The 16,525-nt window shown below is 28.3% G+C and overlaps 2 protein-coding genes across 2 annotated transcripts; both read left to right on the top strand.

Annotated features, from left to right (window-relative positions):
• The first annotated feature begins 537 nt into the window (after nucleotides 1–537).
• LOC134828472 (uncharacterized) lies at nucleotides 538–9,374 on the top strand. The gene is made up of 3 exons (XM_063841451.1): nucleotides 538–543; nucleotides 7,656–8,240; nucleotides 8,952–9,374. Exons 1-3 carry the CDS (start codon nucleotides 538–540, stop codon nucleotides 9,372–9,374), a joined length of 1,014 nt encoding a protein of 337 aa, XP_063697521.1.
• A 5,576-nt stretch (nucleotides 9,375–14,950) lies between these two features.
• LOC134828471 (tubulin glycylase 3A-like) lies at nucleotides 14,951–16,267 on the top strand. Its single transcript, XM_063841450.1, has one exon. It carries the CDS (start codon nucleotides 14,951–14,953, stop codon nucleotides 16,265–16,267), a length of 1,317 nt encoding a protein of 438 aa, XP_063697520.1.
• The last annotated feature ends 258 nt before the right edge of the window (nucleotides 16,268–16,525 follow it).

Raw genomic sequence — 16,525 nt, 5'->3', positions numbered from 1 at the left:
TTTAAAAAAAAATGCCTAGCCTTCGTTACATCTTTCGCACTTAAAGAGTCCAAGGCTATAATATCCTCATTTTTTTCAAAATACAAAAAAAAAAATATATTTCATAAGAAGAGAATCGTAAAGTCATTTTTTTTATAGATTAATATATTTTTTTTTTCATTTCAATAGAAAGGCAATTACAATTTTCAAGGACGCGACACTTTTATCCGACAACGTCGTGAGTTGGCTCGAGACTCATGTCGACTTATGTTGAAAGAAAAAAAACAGCAGCAGCAGCCAGTTAATCCAAATTTCACTTTCAATCATTTTTGTAATAATAATAATTTAAAATCATGACAAAATCTGAAACTAGGTCATCCTGTTTCATGTTTTCTTTGTAGCCAGCGATGTCTTGTTGAATTTTTGTTAGACAAGTTGCATGTTGGTTACATTGGGCTTTTGAAAAGATATATATTATTATTAAGTCAAGTTGAAACAATTGAAGTCAATCATTTTTTTTATGTTGTTTGTCTTTTTTTATTGTGTGAATTTAATGAAATGGAGGTAAGTTATTAACGGAGAGCTGTTAAATGGGGTAACTTGATAATATATTTTAATATTTATTTATTATTTATTTTATTTTAAATATTTATTAAAATTTATTTTTTTGCAGCGCCAGTTTTTATGGAAATTAAAGAAGATATTCAAGAAAGTTGATACATCAAATTTTTACACTTTAATTAAAATATGAGGCGAAACATATGATAAGTTTATAAAATTATGCTCAAAGCTAAGTTCAAGTGATGTATGAGCTCAACGTGTCTTTTGAACTATAATATCTTATTAACTAAAACTTCAATATGAATCAAGATCCTGAACAGATACACTTCCTTATAAATATTGAAAATAGTCCCAAAAATTATGTATCACTCGCTTTATTGATATTAAGGTGATTCTGTGTTAAGATGTGCTCACAAAAGCAAAAAGAATAGTTTCCATTGTTCCTTCAAGAGAGTCTTCTATAACTTACTAACATTAAATTCGTCTAAGTAGCTACAAAGCAATAGAAACACTGGTTCGAAAGTATTATCTAACAGAAAATAGTAGTTTGCTGTTGGCATTTACGAATATATCGTACAATATACAAAGAAGCTGCCAAGAAAATTTTTTCATAGAAAATATTGATTCGTCAGAATCATGCTGATAAAGTCAAATCTGAAAAAAAATATAAAATTCATCAAAAAAATATCAATTTTTCTTATTAAAAAAAAAAACCAACTGAATCTGTCAAAAAAAATTGAAATTGAAAATTTATCAAAAATACACAAAGTCACCCCATTGAACAATTTAATTAAAAAAAATATCAATAATCGTTCACGAGTTTATATATCAATAAACGTGCTAAAAACGTGTCAAGTTGGCACTTTCAAAGGCGTTGGCCGATAAATCTACTTACAACTCAGCAACATAATAAAAAATAATTATTACAAATAAATTATTTAATTTAACATATTACGAAACTTTTTGTATCAGGAAAAACGAATGAAAAGGATGTTAACCTGTCAAGATTATGAGAAGATTTGTTTGTTTACAATCATATTTACTTCATGTAAAACACAAATCTTCTCATAATCTCGACAGGTCAACATCCTTTTCACACATTTAACTACTTTCTTCAATTATTTTTATTTTATCGTTCAATATTTACGACTTTTTTCTTTAAAAGTAAAAAAAAAATCCATTCATCACGCACAAAAAAATCCATAAATTATTGATAATTAAATGTGACTTAACACAATTTAACAAGAGACCTGCAATAAGTTGACGGTTGACAAGACTAATAAAAATTAGTGCAAAAACTCTTATGTTAAATGACATTCCCTTTCATTATTATTATTACAATTATTATACATATTATGTGTTTTATATTCGTTTAAATGAAACTCGAAAAAAAGAGAGATAATCTCAATATCGTTACAATTTATTTTACATTGCATAACTTTTAATTCGCAGAGATTTGCAACATAAATGAATGAATGAACGTAAAACGAAGCAGCGAGTAAACATTAAATTTATGAAGAAAAACAAAAAAAAAATAAACAAGTCGTGTTGATGTGTCATACCTATTTAACTTAAATACAATTTTCTTCTGTATTCGAAAAATTTAAAAAAAAATCCGCAACAAAAAAAAACTTGTCTTATTATTATGCTATTTGTTACAGTTAGTGCAGGCAAAATGTATATTGCTTACACACTTGCACGATAAATAATTAGTTATTACGTTTCTTATTATTTTTATGAATTTTTATAAGTAAATATGTTGGCTGTTGTAATTGTTCAACGACATGCCTCTTTGGCGTTTCAAATGTTACTTTATTCGTTGTAACACTCTTTTTTTTCGATGTTGTGCGTCCAAAAAAGAAAAGGCATTGCAAGGTTGCCAAACATATGCTGAAAACGCATATTAAATGAGATAAACCGATTTTTTGTGTCAATTTAAACTTTTTGCACTCAATTAAAGAAAAAAAAACATTTAATCTTTTAAGTAAAAAAAACCTATTTGATCACAGGGGGTGACGCTTAAGTACGATGAAACCGATGAAAATCTCTTTTTTAAATTATTATTATTAAATATTAATTAATTGGATTGCAATTTAATAATTTGACTGGAAAGGAGGTCAAAATCTGAATTTTTAAAAAGAGCATCAAAGATCCTTCTAGTTGAAAGATATTTTTTTTTTGAATAAAAAGCAAAGCAAGGTAATAAAAATCAAATTGAAGCTACTAGGTCACTTTGACACTTTTTAAAAATAATTGTCAATTGGATTTTTTTTTTGTGTATCAACCAAAAACCGGGAAAACATGAATTTAATAAATATACATGATAAATGTTTCTATTTACACATGAGCGACGTAACTCGTAACCGATCAACGACCTTATCGGTTATACATTAGAAGTGAAGGCATGACCGTTTGTAGCTTGTTACGACAATTTCAAGTCCATTTTTTGTTGATTGAAGAGAGAAAATGCATGAAGGCTTTGAAATATTTGAAGAGATTTATGGAGTGATTATTACGTTTCATTCGAATTCTCATGGGATGGTTTTTTACAAATTTTCTTACAAAGTAAAAAAGAGTAAAAGTTAAATATTAAAGATTTGAAGAGCTTCAAAATTAAAGGATGAGTTTTCGATCAAAAATAACAATTTTTTTTTGAATATAATTTTTAAATTAAACTTTTATTCAAGCTTTTATAAAATTCTAAAAAATCAATTAGTTTTTATCAAATTATAGAATTAACAAAATTGATTTTATGTAAGTATATCTTTAAATTTAATTTCTGTTCTAGATTGACATTTTTTTTTCTCTGTAGGTTATGAAAGCTTTTAATATTTGAAGCTGAAAGAGTATAAAAGAAGTGCTATGCTCTCTGAGGTATCTAAGAATTTATTTGCAGATCTCCAAGAAGAACTAAAGAGTTAAATACTATGAACATCAAACATGCAGCTCCAATTTAATTTTGAACAATGAAACTGATTTAAATGAATTACAAAAGGTACAAAATCAAGCATTGAGATCACTGACTGATTCAAATAGGTCCAAAATTGGTATACCAGAATTAGCGATATGTTGAAACAAACTGAATTAATGAGTGTCAAACAACGAATTAGCTTTAATTTGCTCGTTTTTACTTACAAAATGCATCAAGGGTCTCTTTCCAGATTATCTGAAAGTTAACATATCTTCAAAAAAATAATTTTTTTACAAGAAAGCATCACTTTTCAACAATTTGACTAAAACCTGTGATACTATTGTATTGACATTGACTCAATTTAAAAAAAAGCCAAATTTTTATTAATTTTATTTTTCACTTCTTTATTTGTCAATTTCAAAAATGTCAAGACATAACTTAAAAATTTATCTTTTTACAATTTAATTAATTTATTTAATTTTATTAAATTTTAATTATTTAATTAAATTAATTTAATTAGAGATTTAATTAAATTAATTATTTATTTTAAAATTTTTGAGTATTTTTCGTTTTCCGATTTATTAATTAAAAACGTGTTAAAAAATATTCTTACCTTCTTAGAATCGTTTCCGAATCCTAACGTTTTGATTTTTCTCGCTATTTTTTTCATCAAATTAAAGTTTTTACCGTTTAAAATGCATTTTGATTTAATATCTAACTAAAAATAATAAATTAACCATCGTTTATTTTATAAATTTTCCCATTAACCTGATTTCACTGTGCCATGCTCCAACTCGATTGTAATCTCGCACTAAATAGGAAGCGATCAAAAGTACTTTAAAAAATATCAAAATTCGATTAAACTCACATACTTTACACTTACCGAAACCACAGCGCCGCAAATTATCATAGCTTCCCTTTTTGTATGCCGCGGCGCATGTGGAAGTAAGAGAGGAAGTCAATCAATTGTGATTCATTTCTGGTTTGGTTTAGTCTTCTGGTCATCGTAATTGAAATTTTATATCGAAATACGATCAATTTAACTTTTTGAGTGTTTCATAAAACAAATTTCCTCAAAATGTAAATCGATGAAAAGCACGCGATTGATTTTTTACATGAAGCGAAGGCACGAGACTTTTTTGAAGGGTCTGTCTCCAAAAGAATTGTTATTAAAATGTTCACGAGGGACCCAAGAGAAAAAAATATGTAACACATATGTAACAAGACACACGAAAAAAAAAATTAAATCCGACAGTCAGTTTCTTGCTGCTGGTTTTACTGTTACAGATTCATGACCATACGCAACTATTTAAAAAAACAACAACAACAAAACGACATGTGAATGCATTCGACTTTATGCATTTATTGTACCAAATGAATAAATATGTTACAATAATCGCCATTTACGTGAGTTTTTTAACTGTATATTCATTAGATAGACAGCGAAAGTAATTTTTTGTACGGCATTTTCTTCGGTAGGTAGGTTTTTTTTTGTGGACTACGGAAAATTACCCCATTTATGATGCGGAGTGTGTGTAGGTAAACGGGAGATCATGCATTGTACGAGAAATAACGAGACGGAGGGGATCAAGTACGTTATGCGAGGTACAAAAAATTTTTTGGATCCAAGTATATAAAAAGCAAGACATACCACCGGTAATTCAATATCTGTTTAGTGTCTGTTCTATTTACTTCATTTATTTTTTTTGTTTATTAGTTAGTTGAAGACGTGAAATAGTGAAAGAAAAAACAATGAAATTGGTAAATATTTTTTTTAAAAAAAATAATTTAGTGAAAATTGCATGAAAGAAAAAGGACTAAAAATAAAATTAAACTCAAAATATGAGAATCTCATCGAAATAATTAAAAGTGAAAAAAATTTACAAAAATTAAATTGAACAAGGAACTTTCGAGACAACTCTTTTGAATGTAAAATTACATAAAAGTCGATCGATATAAAAATGAAGATAGTATCTAAAAGTGGTTATTGAAGACATTTCAAAGCGAGTTTTGTCTCATATGTTGATCACTGTGTCAAATTTTTAAAAATAAAAATTTACAAAGTAAAATATGTACTTTTGATGGAGGCGTCTGGTGAATTTTTTTAAAAATTATCCTTTTAAATTTTTTTTTCAATATTTTATTTTTTTTAAATAGTTTAATTTTTCTTTAAACAAAACTTGAAAAAGTTAAAAAAAATACGTTTCATCTATTTTTTTTTTAACTTTTACTCATTTAATTAAAATTGGAAATTACATTCCTTAAAATTTTCCGAAAAATAAAAAAAAATAAATTTTAATAAAAAAAATTTCGGGCTTCTGAATTCATTCTGAAACTTTCAAGGGAAGCCATTTCATCAACATAAAGATAATTCAAAAATAAAAAAATCACTTGTTAATTACAAATATTTCACATTTATAAAAATTTTTATTTAAATTAAAATAAAAAAAATTAATTTAAATTAAATAAAAGTTTTCAAAAATTTTATTTTTTATTATTTTGTAAAAATAAATTAAAAATTTTATAAAAATCGAATAAAAATAAATAAAATTTCAATCAAAATATTTTATTAATTATTTAAGTAAATTTTAATTTTGCAAAAAAAAAACAAAAAAAAAAAATAAAATTTTAGGAAAAATATAAAAAAAACAAAAAATTATTTCTCTAAATTCATTATAATTATCCAAAAATTGCATTTTATTCCAAAAAAATTGCACAAAATTTCATAAAAATTTAATTTTATTAATTATCTCATCACTCTAGTTAAAAAAAAAACATAAAACGCCTTTTCATCACATCTGCCATGAAAAACAAACACAGTAGAAAAAAATGTGTTACAGTTAAACAAATAAATAATTCCACAGTGTGACGCCCAAGTATTATATCATTAATTTCATTTAATTACAAACTGTTACGATTATAATTTAAAAAATAATTTATTTATTTATTTTTACGACTATTACGCTTATTATTATTATTACTACTCTTTTTACTCTCTTTCTCGTAACATTCATTCATAACTCGATATGTTTGACTCACATATGTATCCATTGCACGCAAAGTGAGGTGTTTAATTCCACTCGACCGATCAACGACTCGTAAAACGGGCTCCGATTATGTGATTGAAACGAGATTTCTTTTGTTTGTCTTCAGATTTGCGTAATGCGCCATGGATATTTTCTAAATCCTTCGAAAAGTTGCATTAATCGCAGATCATTGAGTTGCATTAAATAAAGCACCTCTTGTGCAACGTAATTATTACTATTATTATGCAGGCAGCGGCATGCGGCGGTTAAACACACATAATAATTTTGAATGGTCTACTGCGAATCTCAACGTTACTTGCGCTACAACTTTATTACTTTATTACAACAATTGTGGCGTATCTTGATGAATTAATAATTTACCTAATGCCTTAACTGCCTCTTTTAATGTTGGCTAATTACTGATTTATATGTGTTGCAAGGCGAGCAGCGCAACATTGTAAAGGACAAGCGAGTGAAACTTTAAGTCAGAGCTTAAAAAATTAATGACTTAAACTTAAGCTTAAGTCAAAAAAAAATTTGTTTTTAAAGATTTTAAGTTAAAGCTGAAGATTTTTCAATTTTTCGTTAAATATTTTAACTTAACAAACTTTTGACTTAAGCTTAAGTTTAAAAAAAAATTAAAATTATTCAAAATAAGTAACTTAAGTTTGACTTAAGCCAAATTAAGTGACTTAAGTCAAATTAATTAATCAAAATTACATTTTTTTGTAAAATTTTCTAAAAAAAAATATATTTTTTGAAGATTATCCAAAAAAAAAATAATATTTTGATTAATTAATTTGACTTAAGTCGCTTAATTTGGCTTAAGTTAAACTTAAGTCAGTTATTATTAAGCTTAAGTCAAGAAATCACACTTTATTTGAAAATTTAAAAAAAAAATGATTTTTAATTAAATAATATGACTTCAGTCAAACTTAAGTTAATTATAATTAAGCTTAAGTCAAATAATTTTGACTTAATAAATGTCACTGTCCTGCATTTTTAAAAATGTAACTGCTTCATTTTTCGTCGTCGTCGTCGTTGATTGTTATTCAATCCGCATGACATTTCCTGCACACTTCAAGTTTTACTTCACTTTCAATGCGGGAGATTTATTAGCACCGATAACATTTCGCGTTATGCAAATATTTTGTTTAAAAAATTTCTTTCCATTGCAGTTTTTGACCACCTGTTGTCTCGCCGTTCTGGCTACAACAGCATTCGCTGCTGCAGCTGAAAAGAAATCCGACGAAAAGGAATCCAAATTGGAGAAACGCGGATTGTACGATTCGTTCGGTGACTTTGGACACGATCATCATCATCATCATGAACACATCAAAACCATCACGATCGAAAAGAAGGTGCCCGTCCCATACCACGTAACGAAACACGTTCCATACACTGTCGAGAAAAAAGTCCCTTATGAAGTGAAAGTGCCCGTACCACAACCCTATGAAGTTGTGAAAAAGGTCCCAGTTCACATTAAGGAAGTCGTCAAATATCCCGTTCATGTTCCGGAGCCTTATGAAGTCGTCAAGAAGATCCCTTATGAAGTCAAGGTGCCCGTTGACAAACCATATCCCGTGAAAGTACACATTCCCGAACCGTATGAAGTTGTTAAGAAGATCCCAGTTGAGGTTAAGGTCCCAGTGCCACAACCCTACGAAGTTGTCAAGAAGGTTCCCTTTGAAACGAAATACGAAGTCCCTGTTCCAAAGCCATACACTGTCATCAAGAAGGTGCCCGTTGAAGTGAAAGTACCTGTAAGTGTTGCAAAAAAAAATTTTAATTTAAAATTTTGAAGCCATTTTTCAAATTTTCTGATGAGTTTTAGATGAATTTTGGTTTAAAAACGTTTAAAAACTGAATTTATTTGAAAAATTTGACAGTTTCAGCAGAAAATTCGTAAATGTCAATTCAAAAAGTTACCGTTAAAAATTTTTAAATTAATTTTTCATTAATTCAAGTAAAAAATCTTGATAATTTTTTCTAAATAATAATATCAAAACATATTTTTTTTACAAAAACATTTGAAAATTGTCATAAAATCATGAATTTACTTAAAAATTTTAAAAATTCATGAAAAATTAATTCAAATGTCAATTCAAAAATGACAGTTAAAAATTTGAAAATTACTTTCACGCTAATTCAACCATAATTTTTATTTAACTTTGTATTTAACAGATTTCTTAAAAAAATTTTAAAGAAGTTTTTATTTTTTTTTAAAGCTTTAAATTAAATATTTTATTTTTAATTATCATTTCAAACGTTCATTTTTTATTTTTTTTTTTAATTTTTGGTAAAAAATTTGTAAAAATTTAAATTTAATAAAAAAAAAATAATTTTTTGACAGAAATTTCGTAAATGTCAATTCAAAAACTGACAGTTAAAAAATTTGAAAATCGCTTCTTCAGCTAATTCAACTAATTTTTTTTTTAAATTTTTCATTAATCAAATCAATTTTTTTCCATTAGGTCGACAAACCATACCACGTCGAGGTCCCAAAACCATACCACGTGCCCGTTGAGAAACCATACCCAGTCGTTGTCGAAAAGAAGGTTCCATACGAAGTCAAGGTCCCCGTTGACAAACCATACAAAGTCGAAGTAGAGAAACCATATCCCGTTCAAGTCAAGGTTCCCGTACCAAAACCATACGTTGTCGAGAAAAAGGTCCCATACACCGTCGAGGTACCAAAACCATACGAAGTCAAGGTTGAAATCGAGAAGCCTTACATCGTCCATCAAGAACACAAAGTCCCAATTTTGAAGGAAGTCCCCGTCGAACACAAATATCCCGTTCATGTTCCACACCATCAAGAATCTCATGGCGGATATTCCCATGGCGGAAGCAGCGGCGGTGACTCCTATTCTCATCATGAACAATCATGGCGTTAAAGCAGAGTCCTACTTTTCTTAGAATTATTTAGTTTTTTTTTTTGCCTCTAAACTATTTTTATTGAACTTTCTTCTTTCAATCAATCAATCTTCTGATCTGTGATATTAATGAAACATGATCGATGCGCCGGAAAACTCGCGTGTCACTTACAAATTTCTACTCTCTTGTCAATTTTTCGATGAGAGAATATTTTTTTCGCTATAAAAAACTGATTTTATTGAAAAAATAAATCATTTAAAAGAATAAAAATGCTTTTTATTTTATTTTTTTAGAAATTGAAAAATTAAAATATGTCAAATAAAATATTTAAGAAAAATTAATATTTTTAAAATTTTTAAATTTTTTTAACAATAATTATTTTGAATATTTTTTTAATTAATTTTAATTATTTTTTTTTTAAATAATTTTAATAATTATTTTAAAAAAATTTTTTTTAATTTTAAAATTTTTTTTTCAAAAATATTTTTTAAAATAATTTTTTTTAAATATTTTTTAAAATATTTTTTTAATTTTTTTTTAAATAATTTTTTAAAATTTTTTTTTTAAATAAAATTTTTTTTAAATAATTTTTTAAATATAATAAAAAATAATTTTTAAAATATTTTTTAAATATTTTTTAAATAATTTTTTAAATTTTTTTAAAATATTTTTTTAAAATTTTTTATAATTTTTTTTTAAATATTTTTATAATTTTTATATTTTAATATTTTTTTTTATTTCCTTGTCTGACAATATTTCTCCTCCGTTGTGATATTCAAACCATTAAAAAACTCATGAATTTCATCCATTCTCTCGTGATTGACTCTATTTGGACACATCCACAAAATTTCCCTCAAATTCGGAAACTTCTTAACAACTTCACGTTCATCCAAATCCACCAACTCATTTTCATGCAAATAAATTTTCGTCAAAAACTTCATTTCTCGCATCAATTTTATGGGAAATTCTGTCAATTTGTTATACGAAAAAATAATTTCCTCCAAAAGTGGCGTGTTTCGAAACATTTCCGGCGATATTTTCACCAATTGATTAACTCCAAGAAACATTCCGCGCAGCTTCGTGTTGAATTCAAACAAATCCGCATCAAGGAACGTCAAATTATTGTGCGACAAATCAATAGTTTCGAGTTTCAAGCAATCCTGAAACGAATTTTTATGGATTTCAACGAGTCCTAATCCAAAAGCCTCGTAAACAGCAACATTCGGGAAGGATTGACAGAAATCTGCTGTTAAAGTGTGCACTTTTGAGCGACTTTGATCGCTTTCTCCGCCGAAATAGAGTTTAGTAACCTCGCTGGAAGGCACGTCGCTTAACGGAATGATGTGCGGATGAGTTTTATTCAAATTCAGATGAAATCCGCAATAGCCAAAGTAAAAGTTGTAATCCATGGTACACCGAACTGAAGGTAATTTTGCACGAGATGGCCGAAAAATGTGTGACAACATGAAAAATGGGGTAGTTTCAGGACCTAAAAGAGAAAAAAACAATTGAGACGAATGAAAATGATGAAAAATAAGAAGTTACCTGAAACATCACACATTATTTGAGAAATTTTGATGTTCGGAGAGAAGCCTGACCAATCATTAACCGCAACACGAACGACTTTTGGAGGTTTTTTCGCTAAATTGAAGATTACTGCGTACTTTACTGCCTCTCCTGAACGTATTGAGTCGAGAACTGTGGCTTCATCGTCACTAATTTCTAATTTTGGTAAGTCCTTTTCCTAAAAAAATTCAAAAATAATTTTAAAAAATTTCAAAAAAATTATAAACTTTTAAAAATAATATGAAATTTTCAAAAAAAATTAAAAATTTTACAAAAAAAAAATAAAAATTTTACAAAAAATTTCCAAATATATTGAAATTTTTACAAAATTTTTTTGAATCAAAAAGTTTACAAAAAAAATTAATTTCACAAAAAATATTAAAAATTTTACAATAAAAAAGGAAAAAAATAGAGAAAGTAGTCGTCTAGAGGACGACATACTATACCGCATTTCGATGTTATATATCACGTTTTCTTGTACTCTTCATTTCACATTTTCGTACTCCTCAAGTCACATTTTCGTACTCCTCATGACCCTTTTGCAATTTCATACACTTTCAAAACAAAACCATGTCAAAGGAAAAAAATTTTTTCAGTTTCAATTTTTTGGCAGTTTTGAGTTATAAAATGATTAAAAATGATAAATTAGAGCCCTCTGACAAATTTTTATCCATTTGGAGCAAGATTTGACAAAAATCGCTTTGACACAGTTTTTGACACAGTTTTTTTGCTCTTGATTTAGTTTTCAAAACAAAACTATGTCAAAGGAAAAAATTTTTTTCAGTTTCAATTTTTTGGCAGTTTTGAGTTACAAAATGATTAAAAATGATAAATTAGAGCCCTCTGACAAATTTTTATCCATTTGGAGCAAGATTTGACAAAAATGGCTTTGACACAGTTTTTTTGCTCTTGATTTAGTTTTCAAAACAAAACTATGTCAAAGAAAAAAATTTTTTTCAGTTTCAATTTTTTGGCAGTTTTGAGTTATAAAATGATTAAAAATGATAAATTAGAGCCCTCTGACAAATTTTTATCCATTTGGAGCAAGATTTGACAAAAATGGCTTTGACACAGTTTTTGACACAGTTTTTTTGCTCTTGATTTAGTTTTCAAAACAAAACTATGTCAAAGGAAAAAATTTTTTTCAGTTTCAATTTTTTGGCAGTTTTGAGTTACAAAATGATTAAAAATGATAAATTAGAGCCCTCTGACAAATTTTTATCCATTTGGAGCAAGATTTGACAAAAATGGCTTTGACACAGTAAAATGATTTTAAATTAGAGCCCTCTGACATTTTTTTTTGACACAGTTTTTGACACAGTTTTTTTGCTCTTGATTTAGTTTTCAAAACAAAACTATGTCAAAGGAAAACATTTTTTTTCAGTTTCAATTTTTTGGCAGTTTTGAGTTATAAAATGATTAAAAATGATAAATTAGAGCCCTCTGACAAATTTTTATCCATTTGGACAAGATTTTTTTAGTTTTTCCAGTTTTTTTGCTCTTGATTTAGTTTTCAAAACAAATCTATGTCAAAGAAAATTTTTTTTTCAGTTTCAATTTTTTGGCAGTTTTGAGTTATAAAATGATTAAAAATGATAAATTAGAACTCTCAGACAAATTTTTATCCATTTGGAGCAAGATTTGACAAAAATTGCTTTGACACAGTTTTTGACACAGTTTTTTTTGCTCTTGATTTAGTTTTCAAAACAAAACTATGTCGAAGAAAAAATTTTTTTTCAGTTTCAATTTTTTGGCCGTTTTGAGTTACAAAATGATTAAAAATGAAAAATTAGAGCCTTGATTGATTTGTATCCATTTGGAGCAAGATTTGACAGTTTTTGACACAGTTTTTTTGCTCTTGATTTAGTTTTCAAAACAAAACTATGTCAAAGGAAAAAATTTTTTTCAGTTTCAATTTTTTGGCAGTTTTGAGTTACAAAATGATTAAAAATGATAAATTATAGCCCTCTGACAAATTTTTATCCATTTGGAGCAAGATTTGACAAAAATGGCTTTGACACAGTTTTTGACACAGTTTTTTTGCTCTTGATTTAGTTTTCAAAACAAAACTATGTCAAAGGAAAAAAAATTTTTCAGTTTCAATTTTTTGGCAGTTTTGAGTTACAAAATGATTAAAAATGATAAATTAGAGCCTTCTGACAAATTTCTATCCATTTGGAGCAAGATTTGACAAAAATTTGCTTTGACACAGTTTTTGACACAGTTTTTTTGCTCTTGATTTAGTTTTTAAAACAAAACTATGTCAAAGGAAAAAATTTTTTTCAGTTTCAATTTTTTGGCCGTTTTGAGTTACAAAATGATTAAAAATGATAAATTAGAGCCTTTTGACAAATTTCTATCCATTTGGAGCAAGATTTGACAAAAATCGCTTTGACACAGTTTTTGACACAGTTTTTTTGCTCTTGATTTAGTTTTCAAAACAAAACTATGTCAAAGGAAAAAATTTTTTTCAGTTTCAATTTTTTGGCAGTTTTGAGTTATAAAATGATTAAAAATGATAAATTAGAGCCCTCTGACAAATTTTTATCCATTTGGAGCAAGATTTGACAAAAATCGCTTTGACACAGTTTTTGACACAGTTTTTTTGCTCTTGATTTAGTTTTCAAAACTATGTCAAAACTAAATTAGAGCCTCTGACAAATTTTTATCCATTTCAAATTTGACAAAAATCGCTTTGAAAGTTTTTGACACAGTTTTTTTTCAGTTTCAATTTTTTCAATTTTTTGGCAGTTTTGAGTTATAAAATGATTAAAAATGATAAATTAGAGCCCTCTGACAAATTTTTATCCATTTGGAGCAAGATTTGACAAAAATGGACATCGCTTTGAAGTTGACACAGTTTTGACACAGTAGTTTTGCTCTTGATTTAGTTTTCAAAACAAGGATTTTTTTTTTCAGTTTCAATTTTTTTAGAAAATTTGAGTTATATAAAGATTAAAAATGATAAATTAGAGCCTTTTGATGAATTTGGAGCAAGATTTGACAAAACTATGTCAAAGGAAAAAATTTTTTTCAGTTTCAATTTTTTGGCAGTTTTGAGTTGCAAAATGATTAAAAATGATAAATTAGAGCCTTCTGACAAATTTTTATCCATTTGGAGCAAGATTTGACAAAAATTGCTTTGACACAGTTTTTGACACAGTTTTTTTGCTCTTGATTTAGTTTTCAAAACAAAACTATGTCAAAGGAAAAAAATTTTTTCAGTTTCAATTTTTTGGCAGTTTTGAGTTGCAAAATGATTAAAAATGATAAATTAGAGCCCTCTGACAAATTTCTATCCATTTGGAGCTAGATTTGTCAAAAATGGCTAATCCCGCAAACGGCTAAAAGTTTAATCCCGCATTTTTTCTTCGAAATGCGGTAAAAAAAAAAGAATTAAAATTTTACAACAAAATTTTCAAAAAAACTAAATAAAATGAACTTACTTCGACAGGAAATTCATCAATTCCAAACAAAACCTCCAATTCAAAGCCCGTGTCAACAAGTTTCTTCGGGACAACTACTTGTATGCGCCCAATATTTATTTTTCCGAACTCATCATTCCCCAATTTGAATATTTCACTGCAATTTTCTTCAGATTTTACATCTAAAACAGCAAAAACACAAAAAATTATCACAAAAATTGTCAAAAAATTCAACATTTTTGATGTTTTCATCACAAAAGTCGACGACAAACTAACAAAAATACTAATTTTTGTCCCTTTACCTTCAAAAATGCAGTAAAAAGAGCAGGAAATCAACACAAAAGCAGGTAAAAATTACTTTCACTCACAAGTCCCTTTGACATCTTCGCACCTCGCATCGTCAGACGTGTGAAAAAAATCAATATTTATCTGACTCTTGAACTGCGAAGCAAAACAGTTTTGTAATAACTGCCTATTTTTAGGATGCGCTGCACAAAAATAACGCCAGCCACTGTTCTTCATTGTTTGTCGCGATCGTGATCTTGTCAGTTTTCATCTGATTGTCGCATAGATCGGTCTCAAGAAGAAGAAGAAAAAAATAAAAAATGGCAACTGCAGTCGAATTACGTCCTACCCCGAAACGGCGACTCAGTAAAACGGAGCTTGACAAGTTGAAAATCCGTTATCAGGAGTTGGAGAGACGCGTTGATGCGGCAATTAAGGAGGGAAAAATTTTCAAAGTTGTCGGCGGATGGAATGTGCCTCAAATAAAATATCATTTGGCGAAACGGGGGTACATTGAAGTGATCGACAACCCGTTTCGGAATAGCACGACGAAGATTTCGGACATGGCGTTGTTGGAAAAAAGCGAAGATTGTAACATTTATGAGCAAGCGTTGTTAAGTAAGATGCTCGGAATACGAAGACCGAAATTTGTGTGGACCGAACAACCTCATTTTTATGTTCCGTACAATTTTGCCACGATGATGAACAAGACCCATGTTGAAGATATGGAGTTTTGGGTGAAAGACGGCTTATGCAAAGCTGTGCAAAAAATAAATCGTCGCGCCAAAAAGCATTGCGACGCGTTAAATTGCCCACGCAGCTACAATTTGAGTGTCAAAGAGCAAATCGAGGAATTTAAAAATGACTTCAGACTGACAGTCGCCACAAATTTAATTTTATATCTCAATGCGTGCAGCGATATTTTGGTGCATTTCGCTAAAAATGACGACAATGATGCCGAAATTGACGACGACACGCCTCGAATTGATCACGGCGTCTTAGATTATGCGTTCAAAATTGTGCTTGAACATGTAGAAGCTTTAACCGAGACCACTCGCAGTAACGACGTCTATGATGAAAATCCTTATTTGAACGAAACCGATGAATTTTTTGATTTATCTGAGGCTTATCGTCACATTTGCATCGAAAAGCGGGGAAAATTCGTGATTTACGATGAGGAAACTGCGCGCATCGACGACTACATTCTCGGAATTATGAGTGTTGCTGAAACCATTGGGCGTTATTGGCCATGGCGACATCATGATGGCTTGAAAAATATTTGGCTCGTGAAGCCGACGAGCAGTGGCGAGGGGCAAGGCATCAAATTGTTCAATGATCCGGCGAAAATTATGGAACATGTTGAGGCGAGGCCCGTGGAAAAGTTTATTGTGCAAAAGTATATTGAGCGCCCGTTACTGATTTATAACACGAAATTCGATTTGAGGCAATATTTGTTGGTTTCGATAGATAGCGAGAACTTTTATGCTTGGTCCCATCCCGTGTGCAGCGTCAAATTGGCATCGCAGGAATTCAATTTAGATAATTTTGATGAGAGTATTCACTTGACTAACGCCAGCATTCAGCAAAAGTATTGGCATCAGAATTCGAATGAGAATTTGCCGAATCATCACATGTAAGTTTTAATTAAATTTAATGAATTCATTTTATTTTTAAATTTATTTCTAACTTTTTGTCATTATTTCTTTTTAAAAAGTCGAAAAAAAAATTAAATTCTCTTAAATTTTTTTTTTCGAAACTGTAAATTTTATTTTTTTTTATCTTTTAATTTATTTTAATTGAAATTTATTTTTCATAAAATTTTAATTTTTATAAATCTAGTTTTAAATTTAAATTAATTTTTATTCAGCAAATTTTGAAAAAAAAAATTAAAAATC

The sequence above is a fragment of the Culicoides brevitarsis genome, chromosome 2 (assembly GCF_036172545.1).
Source record: "Culicoides brevitarsis isolate CSIRO-B50_1 chromosome 2, AGI_CSIRO_Cbre_v1, whole genome shotgun sequence".
NCBI lineage: Eukaryota > Metazoa > Arthropoda > Insecta > Diptera > Ceratopogonidae > Culicoides > Culicoides brevitarsis.
This window is presented reverse-complemented; position numbering and strand designations above follow the sequence as displayed.

Coding starts and splice junctions, on each gene's coding strand:
- LOC134828472 (XM_063841451.1), top strand. Junction 8,241..8,951: donor CCGTTGAAGTGAAAGTACCT/GTAAGTGTTGCA, acceptor TTTTTCCATTAG/GTCGACAAACCATACCACGT.
- LOC134828471 (XM_063841450.1), top strand. CDS start 14,951: ATGGCAACTGCAGTCGAATTACGTCCTACCCCGAAACGGCGACTCAGT.